A 26,396-nucleotide genomic window follows, 5' to 3' on the forward strand; every position below is an offset into this window, starting at 1 on the left:
GGATTAGAAAAGCCCCGTCAGGGAAGACTAGATGGTCCCAGGGAAGCAGAACTCTCCGAGTAGGCACCCTCTGTTCTCTCTCCAGGGAGGTACAAAAGCTGTGGGAGGAACGTGTGCTTTGGAGTTGGAAAAGTATGGCTCCAAATCCTGGCCCCAGTGCTCTACGTGACCCTGACCTCTCTGCATCAGCATCCCCATCTGGAGAATGGGCACAAGCCTTGAACTGTCACAGAGCAGCAGCGAGTGTGGATGAGATGAAGGCTGTGCACGCCGAGGACAAGGTGAGGCACACGCGAGGGCTCAGTCCATGCCTGTCTCCCGCCTGCTTTCTTAGAGCCCTGGGCGCCACTGACTCCACGCTCACCTGCCCTCCCAGCCTTCCAAGCATCCTGACCTCAGACACCCACCAAGCTCTGCATCATGGCTGGTGGTTTCTCCTAACAGCTGAGCCACACCAACCCCTGCTTGAGCACCATTCCTAAGCCAGTGTGGGTTTCTGAGTCTTCTGTCCTCAAGGACAGACATCAGGGCATCGTACGACTTCGCCCCAAACCAGTCTCATAGACATGCCACCTCTTAATACAGAAAACCTGCTGCCTTCTCCTTTGGCATCAGATCCTTGCCTGCAATCTCACGGTATGGTGAAGCCAGCTTATAGGATGAATCCTTGGGCTGCGGGGTCCAGGAGAGCCTTGGTGGGGGTCAGGGCTACAGGCAGGGTGACATTTTGGGGGACCACTAAAATAGTTCTGGAAGAGGTGATGGGGTCCTGGGGGGACACATTCCAGTCTAGGTGGAGGTGGCCAGGAGATGCCTTGTGGGCAGAGGAGACAGGAGTTGTGAAGGGCAGAGGTGTGAATAAAGCAGCGCTGCCAGGGTAAACAGTCCAGGGAGGCAGGTGAAGGGGGAGTGACCAGACCAGGGAGGAGACAAGCGGGGACCCAGAGCTGCCAGGAGGGAGACCCTCTCTCCTTTCAGCCTGGGGCAGGGGGCTCTGGGAGTCTCTACAAGAGGCCAAGCCCCAGTGTCCTTCCTTCCTTGGCAGGAAGGTGTGGGGAGACCCATTCGCCTGGGGTCAGGGAAACACAGAAGAAGTCGTCTGGGAACTCACAGTCCCCTCCCTGATCTGTGAAGAGAGCCTCACTGAGGGGGACCCTGGCCTCCCCTAAATCGGCCCTCGGCTGTTTAGGCCCAGGAGCACAGGCAGGAGGGCAGAACGGCCGGGCACGCAGCCACGCCGCTGGAGGATTCCAGGGGGCTGGCTGCATGTGGCGTGACCCTTGAATCGACCAGATGAACTCCACGTGAAGCCCTCGGCGGCCCAGAGACCGGCCCAGCCAGGCAGCAGCTCTGCCCCTCTGGTTCTCATCCTGAACCTCACAGAAGCCTTATTGTTATTTTTAATACAGATCGTTTTTAGAAAGGTGAGAGGGAAACCGGCAGTTCACCAGTGCAAGAGGGAGAAAAAATAAAGCTAAACATAGTGCTCCAAAGGTCTGGGCCAGCTTCCGAAATTACACGTTCTCCTTTGGGATCCGGGCATAATTTGCTGCTCCGGTTCTGGGAGCACGTTCCCACCTTCACGGCGTCCCAGAGACTAAAACCGGAGCAGGCGGCTCAAAATTAGCCCGAGCCAGGAGCCAGGGAGCAGCCAGCCCCAGCACCCCACCCCATGCCCATGGAGGGCAAGCCTCCTGACTCCTCCTGCACACTAGCCTGCATTTCCCCCAGAGCCTCCCAGGCCCATCACACACATATGAGTGCATACACACACACACACTCTCAGTACACCATCACACACATGCAGTCAACACACACACTGTCAACATACACACACCGCCTGCCACCAAGCCTTTGCCCCACTCCTCTGCCCACCAGGGGAGAAGGCAATGGCAACCCACTCCAGTACTCTTGCCTGGAAAATCCCATGGATGGAGGAGCCTGGTGGGCTGCAGTCCATGGCGTGGCTAAGAGTCGGACACGACTGAGCGACTTCACTTTCACTTTTCACTTTCATGCATTGGAGAAGGAAATGGCAACCCACTCCAGTGTTCTTGCCTGGAGAATCCCAGGGGCAGGACAGCCTGGTGGGCTGCTGTCTATGGGGTCTCACAGAGTCGGACACAACTGAAGCGACTTAGCAGCAGCAGCAGCTGCCCACCAGGAAAGGCCTCCTCTCCCCACTGCTGTTCTAATCCCTCTCACCAGCCCCCTCAGAGAAGCTCCCCTGATGATCTAGTCCACACTGACCCTGCAGGCCCAGAGTCCCAGATCTTGGTGTCCCTGCTAAGCGAGCACTCACGGCTTTGCCATCACTCTCATCATCTCATATGGATCCACAGCACAGACCTCCTGTCTCTGCCCACCAGAGGGGAGACTTCCCAAGAGCTCTCTCTTCCTCTTTACCCTTCCTCAGGCCACACACATCCCCCCACCGAGTCCCTGGAGACTCCAAGAGGATACTTCTACCCATGGTGGTCTCTCAGAGCAACAGGAAAGGGTCACCTTGACTGGCGGCTCCCACGCCTGGAGGTGGGTGATGTGGGGGATAGGCAAGGGGTGTCACCCTTACGTGGGCCTCAAGACCCTCTAGGGAATGGCGGGGAGCCAGCTCCAGGTGTGTTCCTGCACCACTTCTCTTCCCCTTGTCATCTTCAGAACACAAGAACTAGTAGATGAGGAGGCGAAGACCCCAGGTTTGTTTGAAGGTAAAAGTAGAGCCTGATTCAGACTCAGAGGCAGATGAGACAGGGAGAGCAGCCTGGAGTGGGGGATGCAGCGGGGTCAGACTCAGAGGCAGAGTGAGACAGGGAGAGCAGCCTGGAGTGGGGGATGCGGCGGGGGGAGAAGGACAGGACAGAGGAAATGCTGGGAGCGGTTCATTCACATTGTCTTCCTGGTTGGAGGCATTGTCTGTCTGTTCATTATTTTTCTATATTTTCCCAACTGTAGATAATAGACATATATTTATAATCAGAGAAAAATGAATATATCCTTTATTTCGAGGAGCGCACTAGACAGAATGCAACACCTCCGAGCCGCTCTCTGAGGACACCCCTGGCCTGCCCTCAGAAAGTGAGGCAGCAAGGCCACGAGGCTTAGAGCAGCAGCACTGAGCCTGACGCACATCTGCTCCCACCCCCGCCTCTCATGCACACTCACCCACGCACACACACTCACCCACGCACGCACACTCACCCACGCACGCACACTCACACACCCACGCACACTCACCCACGCACGCACACTCACCCACCCACGCACACTCACCCACGCACGCACACTCACCCACGCACGCACTCTCACACCACCCCTATCCCCAGCCTACGGTTCTGAAATCTACACAAAGGACAGCCGCACAGACCAAGAATACACTGAGGGGTTACTATGTGAGAGTTCATCTTATCCCAGTCCCCTAGAGAAGAGTCCAGGAGGCCACGACCCTCCTCACCCCCAGAGATGGGTGCCCACTTTTGAACCCTGGAAGGCCAAGTGGACAGCTCTGTCTCATATGTCCATTTCAGATCATCTCCAGAACTGGCCACTCTTGATAGACCAAAAGATTTCTAGAAACCTAAGACACACTCGGCCGTGGTGGGCAACCCAGTGACCTGAGCGTCAGGTCATCGGGACTTTCTAGCATGTGCAGCTCATCCCAGGAACTGGGCAGTGATGGGGAGATGGTTCTTTGGCCAAGAAGGGGTGACAGAGCAAGGAGACAGGAGGGACCAAGATAGAAACCAGATGTGTAAAAGAGCATTTGGAGCTGGGGAGGAGCCTTCTGCTGGGTCCACAGCCCCAGCTGGTGAGCACAGCAGAGGGGCTGTGTCACAGTGGGAATGGTAAGCTGGCCTGGAGACACAGGTTAGACAAACAGGAGCCAGAAAAGTCCCAATTCTGCTAGACTTAGTGTTCCTCCAGTCCCCAGAGACCAGGGCCCTCCATTCTACCTGGACTGGGGAAGGGGACAGGGCACAAGAGCCCAGCCAGAACTATCTAGAAAACCACTGAGTCTGGAACCCACGGTGTCCTGAGTCAGCCCCGGTCCTCCCAAGTCCTGCACAGGGGATGTGCAAGACAGAGTCAGTGAAAGATTTCATGGACCAGCCAAATCAGATCAGTGATCTCAGAGAAAAGTGCAACACAGAATTGCTTTTTCCTGAAGCTGCCATCAGACCCCATCAAGACAGGGCTCCCTAGAGACTGGGACGGGTCTCCCTGCCGGCCTGGGGCTCTGTAATAATAAGGTTATGTCTCCTCCGCCATCAGACAGGGAGCTGGATGAGGGCAGGATCCAAACCTACTCCACCAGAGCAGGGGGAGCTCTCTGCCGCCTCTCCCTGTGGACCCCTGAGGCCCTGTGAGCCAGCCCCACCCTCCGCCTGGCCAGCAGCGCGAGCCATGTCCTCCCACAAAGAGTGCCGACCCTGCTCTGGCTCCTACCCCGGCCCCGGTTCACTCATGTCAACGCCGGGAGGACATCCAGCCTGGGCCTACTCACTGTCTGCCTCTGGCTGTGCTTGTAGCCAGCAGGACCCGACACAGCACCTCCCCATCTGAGTCTGTGGACATTTTAAGGGCAGCACACACAGAACGGAAATCCTACTGGGCCAGCTCTGTGCTACCCCACACAGACTCAGACAGCCCGCTGAGGGGTGGGAGCCGGCGCTGGGCACCGAGCTTGGGGCTAATTATCTGCCTCATTCAGCTACAAACACCCACCCAGGCCTTGAGTGCAGCTGAATTCTGAGTATTTGCAATTTCCATTTGGGTGTCCCAGGGAAGAGAAGCTCCTCCTAAGCTCCTACAGAGAGTAGGCAGGATCCACCCACCCACCCATCTACTTATGCATCCATCCACTCATCCATCCACTCATCCATCTGTCCATCTGGGCAAGCAGACTTTCTTCGAATGCGTCCTCTACGCCAGGCCCTGTGCTGGCATTGAGGACGCAAAAAGGAATGGACCCCACTCACTGCCCTGAGCCTAGTCTAGGAAACATGCTAACATTTAAAACAGCATCAGCATGACTTAAGGCAAGGGCAGTGACCCAGACAGAGACAGGACTTGCAGAAGAAGTGAAGGAGCCAGGGCAGAATCCTAGAAGGAGATGACCTCACCTAGGCTGAGTCTTGAGTGACCGGTGCTGGCCAGAGGTGTCCCCAGCAGAAAGGGTGGTGGGGTGGGGCCCTGGAGAGCCAGAGAGGTGGGAGAAGTGGGCAGCTGGGACCTCGTGAGGCTGCTTAGCTCCTGTGACACCTGAGAGCAACTATAAAGCTCTTGCGTCAGCCGCAGTGTGGCCCAGGACTGAACACCAGCAATATCCCCTTGGAAGCAGCAAAACGGTGAGAGATGAGTGCATGGGAAGAAGCAGAAATTCACCCTAAATGTCAGACAGAAGCCCCTGTAAGCACATCTCAGGGACAGCTTTGAGGACCCCAAGACTGACCCAGCACCCAAGGCTGTCCTCTTGCTCTCAAGGCTAATATTTGACTGATTGTTTAAAAAATTTGAACCCTTCCAAAATGCCATCCCTTCCCTAGTGAATAAATAGGCTGTGGGCCTGAGGACACATGCGCACTCTACGTAGGCTGGAAGGCTCTGCTCTGGGCAGCCCAGAAGCTCTGGGAGTCCCAGGTGCCATGGGGCAGCCAGAGTCAAGCAAAGCCAAGAAGAGGGTGACAACCTGGAGCAGATGGAACAGAGCTGTTCAAGGCTGGTGTTCACAGTGAGGTCTGTGTCCGTCTCCACTGTGATAAGGCTGGGTGGGCCCAGCTGTACAGGACCCACAGCCACCCAGAGCCCAAGGTGGGAAGAGTGATCCCCCCTCAGTAAGAGATGCCACAGTTCTCCTGCCATGCTGTTTGGCATTGACGCCTGGGTCACCAGGTGGAAGGGGCTTCCCTTGTGGCTCAGCTAGTAAAGAATCCGCCTACAATGTGGGAGACCTGGGTTTGATCCCTGGGTTGGGAAGATCCCCTGGAGAAGGCAAAGGCTACCCACTCCAGTATTCTGGCCTGGAGAATTCCATGGACTACATAGTCCATGGGGTCGCAAAGAGTCAGAAAGAGTCACAAAGAGGGAGTTTCACTTCACCAGGTGGAGCACAGAGCAAAGGACTGCCTCTTGGACACCCTGGCAGCAAGGCCCTTCTCCTGCCCCTACTCCCTCCCGCAGGTGGAGGGGATGGGGTGTGAGGGACTACTGGCTTGAACACAGACCCGTCCTTCAAGCTGCCTCCAGGGTGCCACCAAGCACAAGCCCATTGATGAATCTCCGCCCAAGGAAGGTCCTAACAACGGAGCTGGGCACCCCGGAGACTGCCAGTCACTCCTCACCCTGTCCTTCCCTCTTTCTTGCTCCTCTGACCCTGATTTCCTGGTGATCACCAGGGGCAAGCCGTCCACGTGGCCTTCAAGGTACAGGGCCATTTTTCTCAGATGCTTTGGGTCTTGCCCGGTAGACCCACAGGGTTTCCCGCAAGCCCCCGCCCTGCTCCCATCCAGGCTGAAAGCTCCTAACTGGGTCCCTCCATCTGTCAGGTGTCAGCCACCAGGCTACAGGAGAGTGTCGTATGGAGGCTGCGTGATGAGGAAGGGGAGCAAGGTGGGGGGAGATGGTAAACCAGGTGGCTCTTGATGGAGCCAGTGTCTGTCCCCAGGGACCCTTCCTACCTGGATGGGGATGAGGGGCTCCTTGTCATCGATGTCGATCAGCACATCTTCCCCAGGACTGAGTAAGCTCACGTCATCTGGAGGGAAAGCAGTGTCCAGGCCTGAGAGGGGCTCCCCTGGGGACTCACCCTTCCCGAGCCATGAGACTCGGCCTTGGGTCTCACCACACTTCTCACTCATGTCTTCCTCTTCCTCCCCCGGTCCTTCCCTCTCCCAGCATCATCCTTCACACTCCCCATCTCCCCAGTTCCCTCTCTCCTCATCCCTTTGATCCCTGCATCTCCCTCTCCTGCAGCCTTTTCCACATGGCCTCTTACCACAGCATCAACCCCACTCCCTGGAGGATCCAGCCTGGGGCCAGATGATGCCCTGAGGAAGACAAGATTCCCGCCCTTCCCTCCCATCAGCTGGGCAAAATTCATTCTCATTCAGGTAAGAGGAGGGCTTCAGGACATGTCTCAGCTGGGAAGCCCACTGCCCCAGCACCCCCTGCCCGCCCCCTCCACCAGTCAAGAGCCCCTCCCCTACCTGGGCCGCCCTGTGGGGACGGACTCTCCTCTGAATAAGGATCACACAGGAAGCCCTCCAGGGAACGGATGGTACACTGGCCCACCACAGGCCGGCGGCCGAACTGGCGGTTATCAATAACCTTGACCACGATGGGGGGACAGTACAGCTCCTCCCTGGGTAGCATCTGGGTGGAGGAAGAGGGAAGCTCTGGACAGCAGCCTGACCTCATCTCTGGGAGGTTTCAGAAGGAGGAGCCCTTCTTCCCAGGACAAGTCCAAGGAGCAGAAAATGACTCTCAACCTACACCTAACCCCCAAGGGCCGACAATCCAAAGTGGTGGTCGGCTGAGCCCAGGAGCGGGCCAGTGGGGCAGAAGCCACCCACCTCTGTCTGCCTCTTGAATGCTGCATGCAGAGGCTGACTTTCCCCTCAAGCTTTAACCCCCAAACATACCCAACTCAGCCCCAAAGTCAAAACAAGTCTCCTTTCCCTGAACCCTCACTGGCCAGGGAAGGGGAGAAGGGAGAAGCTGGCCCGGGACTCAACAGTTCTCACAGACAGACCCCTCCAAGTGGATACTCAAGAGTTGGCTTCCAGACCCAGATTCTTCTCCCCCAACCCTAAAAGCACTTTGAACACAACTTGAAATAATTTATATTCTCTCCTTCGGTGGCGTCTTTGGCTCAGCCAAGAGGAGGCTCCTGTTGACAGCCATTGGGCCTGGAATTTCTACAGCACTTTCATCCTGCAAACCATTTTCCTGCCCTCAGACTTGCCTTACTCTGGTCACTAAGCCCAGGCAAACCAGGTTGCTGGAGGGGGCTGGGGCCGAGGGCCATGGGGGTGAGCCCCTCTGCAAGGCCTGGGGTTGGGGAGGACTAGGTCCAGGAAGATTTGGAGGAATCCCTGAAGGTCAGAGCCCTGGCAGATGGTACCAGGGGACTGAGGCCTGCCCTGAGAGAGGAAACAGCCATGGGTGAGTCCTTGGGACTCCCGTGGACTCGGGATCTGGGGAGGCGGAACCAAGCTGGCGCCCTCTGTGCTGCGCGCAGGCTGCAGCTCCTCCAGGAAGGAGACAGCGAGCATTTCCTCCTGTTCTCAAAGGAGGTGGGAACGAGACCGTGAACCAGGCAGAATCCTGCAGGGAGCTGGAGCCCAGGCTGCCTGGGGCTGCGAGGAAATTCTAAGCACCAGGACTCCGGTAAGTAGCAGACCGCAGGGAGGTCAGGCTCACCACTTCCATGAAGAGGGTGCAGATGTCGAAGTTGGGGTTCTTCCGGAGGTTCTTGATGACACAGGATTGCACAGACTGGCCCCCGCACTCCACCACCAGGCTCGGGGAGGACACGCTGGCCAGCTGGTAGCTCTTCATGTTCCGAAGACCCCATGCCAGGATCTGGGGGTGCAGAGTGAGGAGAGCAGCTGGAAAGGCCCCAGGCCCGGGCAAGGCTGGGCCAGGAAAGGGGAGGCCCCCACCCCCACCCCCGTGATGGGGGCAGGCTCACCTCGATGGCGGTTCGCTGGAGAACCGGCTTGATGTTCTGGGGGACCACGTAGATGTTGGCCTCCCTCTGGGGCGGCGGGTAGGGCAGGTCTGTGTCCTCTGACTGCAGGGCACGAGGTCGAAGGGAGACAAGGGCAGGAGGAAGCCCAAGGCAGAAAGACAAGAAAGGAGGACAGACGGGATGGAAAGAAAGTACATGTGTGGAGAGACACAGAAATAGAGCGGCGGGGACACAGAAGGGGGCAAGCGGGCAGGCAGAACAAGAGCTGTCAGTCTCCCAGGCACCCCCTTCTCCAGGTCACAACGCCAGCACCTCGGCCCAGGGATCAGGTGAGTCTGTTTCAGACAAGCCCCGGGCCACGACTCCTCCCGCCAATGAGCCCCCCGGGGGTCCCAGCCCCTGTCACACACACGTGCACACACGTGCACTGTCCAGCCCAACCCGACACGTCCACTTCAGCCCGTCTCAGTCCCGAGAGGACCACGTGCCCACCTGCTAGCCTCTCCCGCGTCCAGCTCAGACCCTCCCAACTGATCACCCGCCCTGTGTTCCATCTCCAGCCCGCACAGATCCACACCCACAGACACCGGCCAGCCCCCAAATCCCGCCTCTCGCACCTGTCCTGAGGTATGACACACCTGAGCAGAACGCTTGCACTGTGGGCCAGAAGAGGTGTTTACAAACAGGAGGAGGGGCTAGAAAAGCCTGCCACCCCAGACACCAAAAGGCCTACTGGGGAAGCGCCTCCACACCGTGGGCAAGAGGTCAGGGTGGCAATTTTGCCTGCTATGGGTCTGCCAAAAAAGACTTGGGCAAGAATCCTGAAGAACTATTAATACATAGGGAAGCAGGCAAAGCACTAGAAGCAGGTATCCCTGGGGATTAGACAACTACCATGTCTGGCAGTGGTTATGAACACGGGCTCTGGGTGTGAATGGATCCCAACTCCACCACTTAGTTAAATAAGTTATTTCACTTCTCTATGGCTCAAGGGTTTTCATCTACAAAATGGTTATTAAAAATTATCAACCTCTAAAGCTTAATGTGAGGCTTGAAGAAGCTGATAACATTTAAAAGAGTTCCTGGTTCATGTAAACTCTCAATAGGAGTCCACATGGCAACTTTGTGACAATTAGAAAAAGATGTCCCTTTCTTAAAGCTCTTCCATGTCAGAAAATCATCCTAGGTCACTAGTTTATTGGAACAAGACACTTTACTGCCACCTGCTGGAAGTTGCTATAATAAATACCGATATCCGATGCCTGCCCTGGAAGTCCCACTCCCGGAGACCCAGTGCACCCATGCACTGCACAATCTGAACACCCGTCTAGAAGGCCCTGACACCCAGGAAACGTCAGCTGCAAATCCAAGGGCTGTGCTGTGCGCTCTACAGAGCTTGCCTCACATAACTGCATTAAGAAACAACGGAGTCATCGGATTCGTTCTCCAAGCAGACTTGCTCTGGGTTCCTTCTCAAAGGATGTTGCATCCATCTGCAGATGCTCTGACGTTGATGGGGGGACAGCTGGAGCACTGAAACACACCAGCTTCCTCCCACCTCGGCCCTTCACAGCCAACCCCAGCTGTCACTCCTGCCCACAGCACACGGACCTGCGGTGGTGCTGATTTCTAAAATCAAACCAGACCTTGGTCCTAGTCCTAACCTTGCGGCTTCTGAGCTATTTGACCTTGGGCAAATTATTCAAACTCTGTGGTCCAGGACTCTCATGTGAAGATCCAGGATGACACCCTTACAAAATTGCTCTGAGAATTTAACAAGAGAACAAATATGAAGTGTCTCTGGCACATGGGAGGTGCTTAATAAAGAGCAGGGACTGTAGGGATCAGTGCACTGTTCTCGTCACTAGTGTTGCTGCTGACCAACCCCACTGACTGAGCAGAGCTGAGCCATTAGAGGCACCTCTCAGACAGCACCAGCTTCATAGCTATCCCAGTGTCACCAAAGCACAACGTGAAGAAATTCATCATTTTCCTCCAGACCCCCAAAGCAGGTGACAAGATGCAGGAAGCACCCACAGTCTCAGAATGAGCAACAGATGCCATCAGAAGGAAGAGTGATGAGCAGGGCGGCCCGGGGCACACCTGGGGGCTGCTGTGCACGCCACAGTCCACATGACTGGTGCCCCGGAGGGTGGGGGCAGAGCCCGCGGTGGGCTGGCCACTGTGGATGTGCCTGACTTGGTGTCCACCCTTGGCATTCCAAGGCTACCGCTGTGACAACTGGGTGGCAGGGGTCACTTCACTTTTAAAACGGTTATGCCTGGAAGCCCGCTCGTGGCCGCTCGAGGCCAATGCCCAGCCAACCGTGGGCCCAAGGCCAAAAGTCCATGATAAAATGGACAAGTAGAAGAGGTCAGGAAGGGAGCAGCCCCAGGCTCCTGGGTGGGGAGGCAGGAAGACCAAACCTTCCTCACACGGTTGCAATGTTCTCCTGAAATCACCGGGAACACTCAGGAATATATTTCCCCCTAGAACACTTCTCTCCAGGCCCCCAAACTCTGGGCTGTGTCCCTTTGGTTGCTTGTCCCTCACTTCCATGGCCCAGCGTCCTGCTGGGCTCCCCCGAGCTCCCCGTGAGGACACTCGCGTCTCCGTGCGGTGGCCCAGGCTCCCCACTGCAGGAACCTGGTCACGGAGGAGGACAGGGAACAAGAACCTGGAGAAGACTGGGCTCCAATACCGTTGGCAGGAGGCCCTGGAGGAAGAAGGCAGGTGCACACAGCTGCAGAGGCCAGGCCCGGCCGGCGGGAGGAGAGACAAGCAGAAAGAGTGGTTAGGGGCGTGTCCACGGGGCAGCTTACCAGGCACAAGGCCCCCCCATTCTCATCCCAAGGCCACCTCCATCCACCATGCCTCCCTCAGGAGCCCTTTGCTGCCACTCCCCAGAATCCCCACCTCTGTTGGGCTCCCTCCTCCTGCCGGGTGTCACGCGGTCCTCTGTCCCCTCCCCACCGAACACACTGCAGTGCACACAGGCGCCTCTCATCGTCACGGTGCGTCTGTGCCTCCCCACGCTCTGCTCCCTGAGCCGGTCTCATCCAGCCCTCCCCAGCTCTCCACGCTATCCACTGCCTGTTCCCCTTCCCCGTTTACAGATGGTCCCGAGATGGCCTCTCGGGTCTGTCCATGCCTTCTCTCTGTGCCTACTCTTCCCTCGCTTCCCGAAAAGGGCTGCGTCCATCCCCCGCCCCTGCCTCACTTCCAGGCCACCCTCGGCCCCACACACTCGCTCTGCCCTCTGCACCCGCTCCCTGGAAATTTCTCTCTCCAGAATTAACACCAACCTGCTGGTAGCTCAGATGCAGCTCGCAGGCTCCTAGCTCTCCCCCTCCCTCAGCAGCATCTGGCCAGCTGACCTTGGCCTCCCTCCTAAAGCGGTCCCTTTGGTTCCTCACCGCTGGCCTCTCTGCCCTCTCTACCCGTTCCTCGGCCCAGCCCTCTCCTAGGCTTTCTTCTCCCACACGTCTCTCCTAAGCCCCAGACTCACAGTCCAGCCTTACTGCTATTTCATCCATGTGTCCTTCCAGCTTCTCACACTGAACTTGTCCCAAACTGGATTCTCTAAGCTCCCCCTCAAACCTACTCTCTTCAAATGTCATCTCAGAAACCAGCCCCACCATCCACCTGGACAGCCAAGCCACGAAGCCCCATGCCACCCTTGGCTCTCCTTCCCCTCTGTTGGTCCCCAAGCCTTAGAGACCTGTCTCCTACAGCTCTCCCATGCCCACGCACCCATCTTCTTTCCTGAGTTTGGTTCACTACCCTCTTTTGCCACCTCCTAAGTGACATCTTGGGCTTCCCTGATGGCTCAGCAGTATAGAATCCACCTGTGATGCAGGAGACGCAGGTTCAATCCCTGGGTTGGGAAGATCTTCTGGAGAAGGAAATGGCAAGCCACTCCAGTATTCTTGCCTGGGAGATCCCATGGACAGAGGAGCTGGGCAGGCTATAGTCCATGGGGTCACAAATGAGTCAGACCAACTTAGCAACTAAACAACAACAACACAAGTGATATCTGGCATCTGCTTTCTGGCATCTGGCATCTGATATCTGGCATCTCCTTCCAACAATGAATGAGAACTGTACTCTGCAGCCAGGAGGCAATTTCTAAGAATGTCACTCTGTTTAAAACCCTTCAAAATTTCCCCACCCACTCAGGATGAAGCCCAAATTCCTTGATGCAGCCTCCAAGACCCCTCATCTTCTAGTACTGCTGACCTCTCTGGTCTCACGTCTCACCACTAACTTTCCACTGCAGGACCCTGAGCAGTGCCCAGCCACCTCCCCAGAAACACTCAACACCCATCCTACTGAATGCCAGAAGGCTGCAGGAGGCACCAGATTCTCTGTGAGGTTGGAGCTCACTGCTCCTCCTGGCCGAAGGACTCTTCCACCCACTTCATCTGGCTACCTCTGACTCAGACTCTGGGTCCATTTAAGTCTTCCCTGGAGCCCCAGGTTTAAGTTAAGCACCCCACAGTTTTCAGAGCAACTTGTCCCATTGAAAGACACATCACCCTGTGTCATTTCCATGTGTTCATTTGTCTGTGTCCCATGTTAAACCAATGGCCTTCCCAGGTGGCTCAGTGGTAAAGAATCTGTCTGCAATGGAGGAGATGGAGGAGACGTGGGTTTGATCCCTGGGTTGGGAAGACCCCCTGGAGAAGGAAATGCAGCCCACTCCAGTATTCCTGCCTGGGAAATCCCATGGACAGAGGAGCCTGACAGGCTACAATCCATGGGGTAGCAAGAGTCAGACATGACTTAACGACTAAACTACCATAGCCAACTTGTTAAACTGGCAATTCTGCACGCAGGGACCACAGCTGAATCCCCTGTCCAATAGAGGTTTAGGATCAGATAATTGAATGGAGAGAGGGATGGCAGAGGGCAAATGGTAGGGGGCTGGGAGGAGAAAGAACTTACTCCAATACACTCTCCATCCTTCCCAACACTTGTCTGCAACAGCCTTGCATCCTCACCAACCTCCTTCCCCTGGACCTGCTCAGGGCTCTCTCTGTTTGCATGGGCTTCTTTTGCCATCTTCCAGAATCAACCACATCTTTTAGGGCCTAGTTCAAACTCTACATCCTCCAGAAACTCTTTACTACCCTCTCTCTGACTTCTTTTTCCTCTAAGTGATCCTGGGCTCCGGTTTCCCAAGGTCCTGACTGATCTTCAACATCTCACACTTAAGAGTCCTGTAGTACCAGCCAAACGGCCACTCCTGTGCCCAAGTTTCTCCATCCAGTCGAGCCCATCTGAGAGGCACAGTATCTCCTTCCTGGGCAGCGATTCTCAGTGGGATGGGCTGCTGTGACCCTTGTCAGCACAGCCAGCCAGGGAGGGGGTGGATGCAGGCTGAAAGCACCTCAGGGGTGTCCTGATTCATTGTCCTAAGTGTGACCGGGGACTCCGAGGACCACAGACCTCAGGGGCAGCCACACAACAGGAGGCTAATTAGATGAGTCGTTCCATGGTGGGGTGCACCCTCTCCATGCTGACCCTCCCCACCCTGCCTGAATGGAGGGCAGACCCAGGGCTGCTGCACGGATGGGGCTCTACAAGTGAGCAGGGTGCTCACCGAGATAGTGCAGGCCAAGAGGACAAGGTCTCAAGGACAGATGAGGCTCTGTCCTCCCCCGAGCAGAATCCATCCTCTACCCACTTTCATCTATCCACCCTGTTGGCCAGTTCAGTGCAGGGAACCAAGGCCATGGGCCATGAGGGTTGCTTCCTCTCCCAGTCCTAGAGGCCACCACGCTAGACAGCCTTGTGTTCATCCCCAGGGGAGGGGCAAGTGCAGGCGGCCCCTCCAGCCACCGAGGGCACAGCACCGCCACCAGTAGCCCATAGACACCCACTCCACCCTGCGGGGCACAGTCAGGGGACCCTCTGAACACTCAGACCCTGGCTCCTCGGGGAGCTCCAGGCAGGCAGGCTGGGAGGGCTCCACTGTCTGCCTGCCCCACCCAGCTCGTTAGGAACAACATGCTGCTCTAATTACACTTCCCAGGAAAAACAGTGTTTTAAATTAAAGCCTTGGGGGAGGGATAGGGGGCTGGTCGGTGGGGAGAGGGGGGGACCACTGGGCTTATTTTCCTGATTGCAAAACACCAAATTTTTCCTTCTGGAGGATTTGGGGGTGCAGGAGGGTACATCCCCTGGATATCTCAGACTAAAAGCCTGTTGCCTGGATTAGGAGGGGGATGCAGTGACCTCTGGTTGGCCCCCAAGTCACAGCAAAAAATCCATGAGTCCGCTCTGCCTTCTTCCAGGACATCCATCCACAGGGCAAGACAGGAATAGCAGAACCAAGGGTAGTATTCCGAACCACGCCCCCTGAGGTACTCAGGACCACAAGCCCTGATACCACCTAAAGTGTCCCAAGAAAGGGCCTTCCTCTGCACTGGCTCAGGGGCCCTCAGTTATTAAGGAATCTGCCATCACCTCTTGTGCAGTGTGTGTGTGTGTGCGTGCGCGTGCATGCACGTATACATGCTCTCATGAGTGTACACATTTGCACACACTCACGCGTGCCTGTGTGCTCTCCATTTTTCAGGAAATCTAAAATTGCAGTTTCTTTGAACTCATTCCCCTTGGCAGCGCAGACCGCCTTTGTTCTCCAGACAAAAAGGAAAAGAAACGAGACAGAGGGCTCAGAAGAGGCGGGAGAAGGAGGGAGAGAGCGGGTCCGGGCCAAGGAGCAAACAGAGAAAGAGGGAAACGCAGAGGCAGAGCTGGACAAGGGGAAGAGCGAGGCTCCGGAAGAGGAGCCAACAGCGAGGGACAGACAGGAAGGCTGGGGGCTGCATGGAAAGCAGCCCTCCCCTCCCTCCACAAGGACTCGGGTCTCCCCACAGCAAAACCTCAAAGATACAACGCAACAGTCTCCTTTCCCCACCAAGAGCACTTGGAGAGGGGCCCTCCAGGTGGGCAAAATGCCTGGCATCAGGGAAATCTCATTGCCCACCACCCTGGCCCCATGCGGTGACATGCCCCTAGCCCAAGACACTGGACCCCCAAAGGGAGCACAGAGTCATCTCTTCCAGGAAGCCATCCCCACCAGCCTCCAGCTGTAGGAATCCTCAGCCCGGGGAGTGGCCTTTCACCTCATTCCCGCCTCCCACCCACGCATGCTGTCCCAGAGGCCATCCCCACTGGAGAGGCTGTCCTTAAACCACCCTCCAGAGTCACTGTTCCTCTCCATTCCTCTCTGGCCTAGGCCCCCATCACATCTGTCTCAAAAGCCTCCTAGCTGGGCTCTCCTGCCCCTCGGTCCCCAACCCACACCTCTCTGCAGCCAGACAGCTTCCTAACACACCCATCTCTGCTCCCAGACTTTCGAGGGCTCCCACGGCCAGTGGCCCAGAATCTAAGCTCCCGGCATGGCTTTCACAGGTCACGGCTGGAGCGCTCTTCACAGGGATCAAGCTGGGAGCCTGGAGGGGGCTGAATGAGGGATACCAAGCAGGAGCCTGGCTGCAGCAAGGAAGACAGAAAAATCTTGCTAAGGCGTCAGGCTTCCTGCAGGACCAGAGGCAGCAGGAAGACTAACCTGCCTCCACCCCATCCCCAGGGATTCTTAAAACCAGAAAGGACTCAGGACCTCAGCCTGAACCTTAGCCTTCAAATGCAGAGGGACAGGGTAGCTGCAGGCCTCCTCTGGGGATGAAGGGGTCAAGGATCACCTTCTGGAATGGTTCCCTAGACCAACTGATACTCCATCCACCCTCCTGGGCCTAGGACCCTTGGGAGGTGCTAGCCCAGCCCTGTGCCCAGCAAAGCCCCAGGACTTGCCCTTCTCTGGTGCTGCTAACCCATACCCGCCTCAGCCTGTGGCCGGTGGGCCCTGCAGCAGGACACTTGGCCCTTGTCGGGCTCTGGCCCCAAAGCTGCAGATTTTGATTTGCTTCCTGACAAGACCACAGCCAGATCCTGCTCTTGGAATCTGAGCTTCCACTGTTATATATTACAAATCTAGTTATTAAGGATTTTAACTTTTTTTAATAACTCATCCCTGGGCTGGGTCTTCTTCAGAGCAGGCTGTGGGTTTTGGCCACAGAATGCTCTCAATCAAGAGAGAGGGCTCCGTGCTGCTTCCCTGGACAGGACTCTGGTCCCCTTTCCAAATCGGCAGTCTTTCGCAACCGTAGCCAGAAGTAGGAGGCTGCCTGTCAGGCGCAATTACAGCCAGCTCACTTGGCGGACCCCACCTCGGTCTGGGAGCTGAAGGAAGTGAGGTAAGGGGCGCCGGGCCTGTGGATCCCACATCCTGACCCTGCGCTTCAAGTCCAAATTGCACTGAAAATGTCAAACGGTGTCCGCTCCCAGCCTGGGGATTCCCTGTCGACAGGAAGTGGCTGCCCTTTTCCCAGCCCCCATCTGACCAGGGCTCTCCTTCCTGTCTCTCTGCCCGGGCCTCTGCCCCAGCTCAGTCAGGAGCGCCCACTCACACGTTCGCAGGAGGCCGTAAGGAAAGGTGCTCCTCATCCGCCATAGCAAAGGACACAGCCTTGATCCTTTTGGATGCAAACCCCAGGCTTCTCCCAGAACCTAGGAATCCCCAACCCACCCTATACCCTAAACCGGCCAGGCCCCAAACTGGCACTTGCTCTGTTGGGTCAAAGGCATGTTCCCCACCTTTTTCCTAAGCACTGCAACAATGTCTGCCTAATGCCACCTCCACCAGCAAGGCTTCTTTGACTATTCTGTCCCCTTATGAACATGTTAATTCTTGAAAACATTCCACCTGGTACTCAGCCAGATGAGGCTCCGTACTGCTGTCCCTGGGGTCTGGGTAAATGTGACTTCCAACATAGCAGCAATCCACTTAAGGCCAGAATCACATCAGGACACAGCCCAGGCAACCCTGGATCCATGCAAAGAGCGGGAATGAAATCCACACAGGAGTCCATGTGACAGACACACACTGCAGCACCAGGAACCAGGAAGGCTCCCGGGCATGGCCTTCCTCTTCCCTCTGTCTCTGCCCACCCACCCAGCCACAGGCCCCAGCTGTGAGGGTCCAGCTCACCTCTTCCAGGATCCCTGTTGTGTCCTGTACCTGGACCCCACCATGGGGCAGTCCACATCCAGGAGACGGTGGAGGGAGGAGAGGAAGAGGAAAGAGGTTCACCATTAGTGACAAGGAGCACTAGGCTGGGGCAGAGATCAACATGCCAGATATCCCCCTAAAGGAGCCAACAGAAAACACTTCCCATCTAGGGTGAGGGGGGTGTGCTGCCCAGACACACTCTCTGCCTGGTCCCTGCAATGAAGAAAGAAGGTACAACAGACACTAATGCAGAGAAACTGCTGGGAGAGGCCAAGCATGAACCTAGAGCCCAGGCATCTCTAAAAGTGACAGAAGAAAGGAGATTGACGGACTGACAGGTGGGGGAGGATCCCAGACCCTGTGCGTCAGTCCCAGGATGCAGTCAGGGCCGGGCCCTGGAGCTGCTGCTGGAGCTATGGACTTGGAGAACCAAGGAGAAGCTTGATGCACAGGGCTGGCAGACCCGAGAGCAGGCGTTTGGACTGGACAGGGAGCAGGGAGGGAGTGAGATGAAAAGGGATGGGAGGAGGTCTTATACGGAAGAACTATCTGCAAATTTGTCTGGGCTACCTGCCTCTTAGGGCTTCCCTGGGGGCTCAGACAGTAAAGAATCTGCGTGGAATGCAGGAGACCCAGGTTCGATCCCTGGGTCGAGAAGATCCCCTGGGAAAGGGAATGGCTACCCACTCCAGTATTCTTGGCTGGAGAATCCCATGGACAGAGGAGCCTGGTGGGCTATAGTCCATGGAGTCACAAGGAGACAGACATGACTGAGCTACTAAACATTTTCACTTCCCTGCCTCATAAGCAGGGAAGCATCTAGACAGAGCCCAGCTGCCTGGGCTCTCACAGCTGCAGCTGGGCAACCCTTGGCCAAGTATACGATTCCCAAATCAAGTCAGCCCGGGTACCAGAAAAAGGTGTACATTTTTCATGACCCTCAGGAGAAGGAAGGGGAGGAGTGTGATGGGAACAAAGTCTCCATCACTAGCAGAGGAAAGAAAACTGGGTCTCGGTGGGAACACTGAGCTGGAAACTACGGTCGATTCATCAGAGTTTCTGAAAAGTGAGTGATTCTTAAAGGGAATCCCCTGGAGGGCTCGAAAATACCCAGGGTACTGCGCTGCCTCTCAGAGTTGGCTTCAGTAGGTCCAAAGTGGGACCCAAGTTTGGCATTTCTAACAATACCTACCTCAGTGATGCTATGCTGAGAACCACTGGCCTGAGTCAACAGTTCTCAGCTCTGGCTGCACAGTCCCATCTCCAGCATAGCTTTGAAAGATACCAGTGCCTGAGCCACACCCCCAAAAGATCGTACTGCATTTGGTCTGTGCTGGGACTGAGCACTGGTGATTATTAAATCTATCCAAGGGATTCCAACACGCAGCCCAGAGGAGAGCCACTGGGCTAGATGACTGACGTGGTCCCTTCCATCTGAGTCATCTGTGATCTTTGGACTTCTCAGGGAAAAAAGGCAGGGAAGCCTGAGCTAAGCAAGGACCCCAGCCTCCACCCACCCTGACCCTAAGACCTCACCCACACCTTCCTCGGCTTGAAGGCAGGATGGTGGTGACATGTGCCTACTGCGCTTCCTAGCCTTGGGAGGTGGCTGCAAACACGGGGAGGGGGTGAGCTTGAAGAAGCAAAGTTAAGAGTGAGCCTTACCTCAAAACCAGGAATATGGTGGATGGCAGGCTAGGGTGAAAAAAAGAGCTCTGGTTAGGTGCCTGTCACCCAAGGCCCCACCAGTGTCCTTTCTGCCCTGGCCAGGCGAACACATTCCCAACCACAAGTTGACACTTGTGGATATGTCTGTGATTGGACAGTCCCAGGATCTGCAGACTATTCCTAGGAAGCCTCAGGATTCCTGGGAAGTGCCTGGTAGGCAGGTGTAGGGGAAGCCAGGTTAGCAGTATGCCACGTCCCCTCCAGACACTTCCACCACAGCAGCCTCACTTCTGGCCGGCTTACATTTTAGAGGTTCACATCACACTAAGAGCAAATTTGAAGACATGGCTCTAACCCAAACCCCCTATTTTAGAGCAGGGAAGTGGCTGGCCAGGGTCACAGTGAGGCCATGGTGAGCCAGCACTGGACAGACGTCCTGTCCTGCCCTGTCCCTGAAGTCCCCTTCCCCGGGACAATTAGGCCCCCTAACCAGATGACAGAGGTCTTTCTCCCAGAAACTGTGTCAGGAAAAACACATGCAATGACCAGAGGACTCAGACATTTGAACACAGTTCAGATTTCAACTTTCTGCCCCAGTGTAGACCGCCTCTTGATTTGGGGCTCAGAAAAGATGGACAAAACTGGTTCCGGCAGGAGGCCTAAGATCCAGAGGTGGCCCTTCAGCGCTCTCCACTAAACACAGGCCCTTGGTGAGGGAAGAATGTATCCGAGGCCCCTCCCCTCCATCAGACCATCCCTTCGCTGGGCCTCCCACCCTCCCCGGCCAGGCACTCCCGACCTGGGCCTCCTGAATCCGGACGTGGACCAGCCTCACCTTCTCTCTCTGGATGAGCTCAAAAGAGGCCAGGAGCTCACCCGCGGGCTGGCTGCCCCTCGTCAGTGGGAACCAGGCCAGCCGGGGCAACCGTTCCAGGCTCGGCTGACAGATGCAGCGTCCCATGAACTCATCTACACCCTAGACCAAGCGTGGAGAAAGGAGAGTCAGCGTCCCCCAGCCCCGGGGTGGTGGCCTCAGAGTTCTCACCAGACCTAACACCTGGCCACCTGAACTGGAAAGGGCCTCAGAAGCCGGGGCAGCCCCTGGTGCAAAATGGTAAGTTCTGCCTCCCTTAGGAGGATGTGAGGAAAACATGTGAGTGGCCTCCTGCCACTGTTGCTAGAGCTGACTCCCATCGCGGAGTCCCTCTGTTTGTCCAAATAGCATTCACCTTGCTTCAATTTAACCAAGCTCTAAGCCCATTAGAGTCAAAAGTGATAGCCACCTAGCATTTCTCGAATGTCCTCGGCAGTACAAGTGCTTGACATTTCCTGGGACTTTTGTCTCTCCTATTCATTTCACCTTCAGATTCCCCCCCGCCTCCTCCAGCTTCCACATGGGGAGACTGTGATCATGCTCATCAAATTAAATGCATCTTGTTAAAATGATGTTTGCATCTTTTCATTCCTTTGCTCTGTGCCTTCCATGACCTGCAGTACCCAGAGGATGAGGTCTGAACCCCTCCCGGCACAGAAGGGCCGCTCACTGGAGCCCGCTCGCGCCCCTGTCTCATCCCTTCCCACATATTTTCTACCCTGGCTGTTGCCCTCAGCTGGCCTCACCCCAGCCTTTATGCTGGCCACTCCCCTACCCTGCTGCACTCTGCTCTTCTCAGCCATCACCCACAGCCCTGCCCAAGTTCAGCCCTTTGATGTGGACCCCTGGGACCTTGCTGACTTGTGAACTCCAGCCTTATGGTTAGCTTCCCCAGGACAGGGGCCACAGACAGAACCTGGGTCTCAGCCAGATGGTGCCTCAGCGGTCACAAGCCCTGGTGGCTTACCCAAGGCACTCATCCAGAAAAACCCCGGCCAGGGCTGGGAGGCATCCCTACCTGTGGTCACCTCGCTGCTGGGGATATTGTCCAGAGCCATCTGGAGTGGTCACCAGCTAGATGTCCCCCTCAGTGAGTGAGAATCCAGCACAGACCCTCAGAGTGGGCATCAGCCACAGCGGTGGGGAGGGTCCCAGAGGCTCCCCTGGGCCCAGTGTTGCCCTTTAGCCACTGGGTCATGGAGAGGCTGGGGGAGGGGCAGCCTTGCAGAGCCCGGGCAGCCAGGACCGCAGGAGCTCAGAGCAATGGATATTTGCCAACAGGTACAGCTTCATCTGACTATGTTATCAAAAAGCAGGACCCCGGGGCCGACCCACCCAGAAGAGGCCATGGTGCTCTACCACTGGGGTCCCTCGCAGGCATTGGCCTGAAGGGGAGAGAGTGACATTTGCGTGACATTGGTGAAAGCGGAGGTGAGGTGCTATGGGAAGAGAGAGACCAAGTCCGGTGGCCTCCCGCCCGCCCCATGCCAGCACTTGCACCTACTTTTGTGACGTCCCCTGGCCCTGAACCCTGCAGTCCCGCCGCCTCCCACTCATTCCTGCCCCCAGGGTTCCAGGCCCTGAGCTCTTCCCCAAAAGACCCTTCCTCCAGCAGCTCAGCCCCCATGGAGCCAGCTTTTTCTTCCAAGGGCAGAGCCAGCAGGCCGGCCTCCCAGGTCCAGGCCTATGTTGCCTGCTGTCACCTGGTAGGGGTGCCCTCACTGGCATCACCTTCAGCCACCCTCTGGTCATCACACCATCCTACCCAGTCATGGCAACTCTTTCTGGACATATCTTTAAAACTCGGCCCCCTTCCCTTTCATCCACTGCTACCCACAACCCAGGCAGGGCCTCTTGGCCACATACACCTTGGCCAACCTCGTCTCTCTCTCTCCCAATAGCATCCCAACCCTCCTTTATAAAATGTTTCCCTGACCCCGCTACGCCTCCAATCCCCTGACCTCTACTCCTTGCTCTTCCTTCCCGGCCCTGGCCCTCCCTCGTACTGTGCTAATACCCCCTGCCTCATCCCAACACCTCAATCTCACATTCCCCAGAGCCCGTCACATTCCAGCCCACCACTCTCTCCTCCTGAACTTTTCCTGTCCAGTTCAGGAGCCACCAGCATCCAGTGGTTAAATTTACGTTTAGTGGATTAAACTGAAAAACAAGGAAAATCCGTCTTCTTGGTTGGACTAGGCACATTTCAACTGCTCAGCAGCACACGCTTCAAGTGGCCCTCATTTGGGAAGCACGCCTGCAGAGCCTTCCCACCAGCACGGCAGGTACTGTGGGAGAGCGCCACCCGCTGCTCTGTGCCCAGGGAGGACCCAGCCTGTGTCACAAGCTGGCTCCCTGGAGGAGCCCCTGCCTGCGGCCCCTGAGCCCCGACTGTCAGGAGGAGCCCCTGCCTGCGGCCCCTGAGCCCTGGTTCCCTGGAGGAGCCCCTGCCCTGTGGCCCCTGAGCCCCGGCTTTCAGGAGGAGCTCCTGCCTGCGGCCCCTGAGCCCTGGCTCTCAGGAGGAGCCCCTGCCCTGCGGCCCCTGAGCCCCGGCTCTCACCTGGACTGGGAACCCCACGTGAGGGGCCACTCAGCCCAGTACAATGTGAGGAGTCCACGCAGCTCTCTGATGAGGAGGGGGAACCCACCTGGTATCTTATAAGCAAGCTAGAGACAGAGAAAAACCCAGGCTCCCAACCCACAGTGAAGCACCCTGGCCAGATCTGTCCCCTTTCTCTCTCATGGGCCCAGCACACTTGCCAGCAATTCACTGTAATTACTCTGAAATTTTCACCACTCTGCAGCCCGTGGGGTCGGGGAGAGGCCACCAGCCCCAGCCTTGGGAAGCGCCCATCTGGCGGGGCACCCATCCCTCACAGCAGCATCTCCCCCTGGGCACTGGGCCCTGGAAAGGGTGGCCAATGAGGGCTGGGGGAGGGAGGCAGGCAGACTCACGTAGGTGTCATGGTCATACAGCTCCACCACGATGCTGGGCGGCTGTTCAGCGATGCTGCTCGGCTCGCCAAAGATCTCAATCTCATAGAAGATGAGCGTCTGGTCCCAGGTGGGGTTCAGGGTGTTCTTAGCCACCACCGTCTTCTGGCTCTGGTGCAGGAAGGAGACGACTGCATAGGGATCTGTGTGAGCCGGGCACAGGGAAGGGAGACAGGACACAGCAGAGACCGTGAGAGTCGCCTGCTCAGGAGTCATGTGGCCACAAAGCTGAAGCAGGGCTGTGGCTGCCGCTCTGGAGCAGCAATGTCCAGGCTGGAGACATGTCCCAGGGGGGCTCTCCCCCCACCCCCGGCTTCTGTGAGCCAGGCTGGTGACAATCGCAGGGAGATGGGGTCAAGGTCCAGGAGAGCAGACCCAGAGATCCAGAGAGCTCCCCCTGTGGGCTCCTTTCTGGACTGGTTGCTGGGGGCAAAAGTATAGTTGAAGGAGGTGAGAGCCTGGATGGTGCATTCATTCATTCATTCATTCATCCAGGGCTTCCCAGGTGGCGCTAGTGGTAAAGAATCGTCTGCTAATGCAGGAGACATACAAGATGCAGGTTCAACCCCTGGGTTAGGAAGATCCCCAGAAGGAGGGCATGGCAACCCACTTCAGTATTCCTGCCTGGAGAATCCCACGAACAGAGGAGCCCGGCAGGCTACAGTTCATAGAGTCACAAAGAGTGGGACGTGACTGAAGCAACTTCGCATGCACACACACACATCTTCAAGATGGTTTGGAATTATTGACATTCATCCTGAAAGCATTTACTGAGTGCCTTCTGCAGGCAAAGCCCAGGGCTAGGTGATAAAGACTGAGAACACATTTGGAGCAATACAAAAATCTATACAAAAAAAAACGTAAAATTGCCATTTTGATCATGCTCTGAAGAATAGCAATGAGGTACAGTGGTGTGTAAGAGAGGAATCCAGCTTTCTCAATAGAGGCAGAGTAGAGTGGAGAGGGAGGTGCCGGTAGACTGGCATGCCTAGGTCTGCATTTCAGCAAGCTTCTGCTGGCTGTCACGGGAGAACAGACTAGAAGGGGCACAAGTGGGTGCAGGGAGACCAGTTATGAAACTGCTGCCAGGGTGCAGGCAGAGGGGGTGGTAGCATAGACAGGTGGGGGAGTTAAAGAGAAACAAAGGGATTCAAGGGCTGTTGAGAGCTGGGGGGCGGTGAGGAGAACCTCAAGATCCCAGCAGCTCCCTGCCACCCCCAAACTCCTTTCTAACCTGCCAGCCCCAGTCATGCTGGCCTGGGACCCACCAGGAGTCATCCCTCTGCCTGGTCCCAAGATGTCACTAGAGAAGTTTCTAGGGCAGTGGTTCTCCAATGTGAGGATGCAGAGATATCACCTGGAAGGCTGGCCTCACCCTCAGAGACTCCTTCATCAGGTCTGGGGTGGGGCCTGAGAACTAACATTCCTAACAAGTTCCCGGGTGGTGCCGATGCTGCCTTTCAGGGCTACACTTGGGAACCAAGGCAGGAGAAGGGCCCATGGAACTGAGTGCATATAATCTGGGACAGGAGCGAAGGGCTCGGAGGAGGGGCTCTCCCAGCGGCTCTCATTAGGGGGCAAGGTCCATGTGCTGCCATTCTGTAAGACTCAAAGTGCCAGATGCTGAGGCCACGTGGACAGAGAAGTTTGAGGGTGCCCAATGGCTGGCAGGGCTGAACCCAAATGCCCTGTCACAAACCCTCTACACTCAGCACCTTCTCCATCCCGCAGCACCTTGCACCCCACAGGATGGCCCTGGTGTGACCTCAGATGGCCTCAACACCAGACATCTAGTGCCTAGATGTCCAGCTGGTTCTGGGGCTGAGCTGGGGAGACAGCTTTTCCCCACCATGGGGAGGTGCAAGCCAGGATCCCTGTCCATAAAGAGACCACGCGGCATGCCACAGCCACTGCAGGAGGCGGCAGACAGTGACCATCGAGGAGTGGAAAAGTTGGGTGAGCAACAGGAGGACTCCCATCAAGGGACAGGGTACAAGGGGCTAGTTTTAAGGGTGATGGGGGGATCTGAGTTAGGAGGCAGAAGCTACGGGCACTCACTGGCCGAACAATGCTGGGTTTGGCTAATGGGAGGCAGCCACCAGGCTAAGACCAGTTCGCAACCTTCAGGCACAAAAGCACAGTGGGGTCAATCCTGGAGGGCTTCCTGAAGGAAATCAGCTTTGAACCTGACTCTGGCAGTAGAAGAGGGCATTGGGAGGACCTTGGCAGAAGAAGGGGCAGGAGAGATGTGTCCACCTCTCACCACCTCCACCTGATGGAGGCCTCCCTGGCACGGGGCTCCCTTCCCATGCACCAGCCTGGCAGGGCTGCCCGAGCCGTTCCCTTCCTGCCCCTGGCAGGGCCCAGCGGCGTCTGTGCGTTTAATGAAACCGTCTGGCTGTGATACCATCAGCTCCAAGCTCGGCAGAGAACCTCTCCCCGGTTCCAGTAAGGGAAAGAGGGCGCGTTCCGATAAATAAAACCATATTAGAGAGCCAGCGAAAAAGCCCCTTTTGTTCCCACCCCCTGTGCTTCCCAACGCTTTATTTTTATAAGCACGGGGGCCCCAGACCGACCGCGTTTACACAGAGATCACAATTGCACATTGTGGCGGCCGGGCACGCTGTATTGGTATTGGCAGCCCCCCCCAACGCTGGCCCCCGAGCAAGCGACTCCTTCCAGCAGCCCCATCAGCGCAGGCAATGAGCTCAGCACAGGGGAGGGAGGGGGCGGCTTTCAAACAAAAATCACCCAGACCCACACGCGCACCCCGCCCGCCCAGGGGAGGAAAAAACACACAACAAAGGCATTGTAAGGAGCAGGCCTGGAGGCCTGGGGCCTCAGACACTGGGCTACTGTGTGCCGGGCCTGGCCTCTCCCACACAAGGCCCAGCCCCGCGACAGAAAAGAAACAAGGGGGGCTGGGGTGCTGCTGAAGCAAGGTGGTCAGATGAAGGGAAGCCAGACAGACGCACAGACACAAGCCTCTTCCAGGAAAGCCAGGAGGAGGGAGGCAGGTCTCAAGAAGAGGGGGAGGGCAGGGGAGAGGCCGGCTCTTCCCAGGGCCACGCCGGTAGGTGAGGGCTAGCATC

The 26,396-nt window shown here is 56.7% G+C and overlaps 1 protein-coding gene across 21 annotated transcripts in view; it reads right to left on the minus strand.

Moving 5' to 3' along the window:
- Positions 1-26,396, minus strand: part of DYSF (dysferlin) — a 223,026-nt gene that overhangs the window by 60,046 nt on the left and 136,584 nt on the right. For 15 of the 21 annotated variants that reach the window (XM_055539693.1, XM_055539689.1, XM_055539691.1 and 12 more), the window contains 8 exons: positions 23,266-23,447; positions 20,272-20,412; positions 19,434-19,463; positions 17,748-17,777; positions 8,690-8,791; positions 8,419-8,580; positions 7,203-7,368; positions 6,675-6,751 (listed from right to left, as the gene is read on the minus strand). In XM_055539693.1, coding sequence (XP_055395668.1) covers positions 6,675-6,751; positions 7,203-7,368; positions 8,419-8,580; positions 8,690-8,791; positions 17,748-17,777; positions 19,434-19,463; positions 20,272-20,412; positions 23,266-23,447 — 890 coding nt within the window. Of the gene's footprint in view, positions 1-6,674; positions 6,752-7,202; positions 7,369-8,418; positions 8,581-8,689; positions 8,792-11,390; positions 11,433-17,747; positions 17,778-19,433; positions 19,464-20,271; positions 20,413-23,265; positions 23,448-26,396 lie in introns of all 21 variants that reach the window. The other 6 variants (XM_055539677.1, XM_055539679.1, XM_055539676.1 and 3 more) reach the window with 1 other exon arrangement.

The sequence above is a fragment of the Bubalus kerabau genome, chromosome 11, assembly GCF_029407905.1.
Source record: "Bubalus kerabau isolate K-KA32 ecotype Philippines breed swamp buffalo chromosome 11, PCC_UOA_SB_1v2, whole genome shotgun sequence".
NCBI lineage: Eukaryota > Metazoa > Chordata > Mammalia > Artiodactyla > Bovidae > Bubalus > Bubalus kerabau.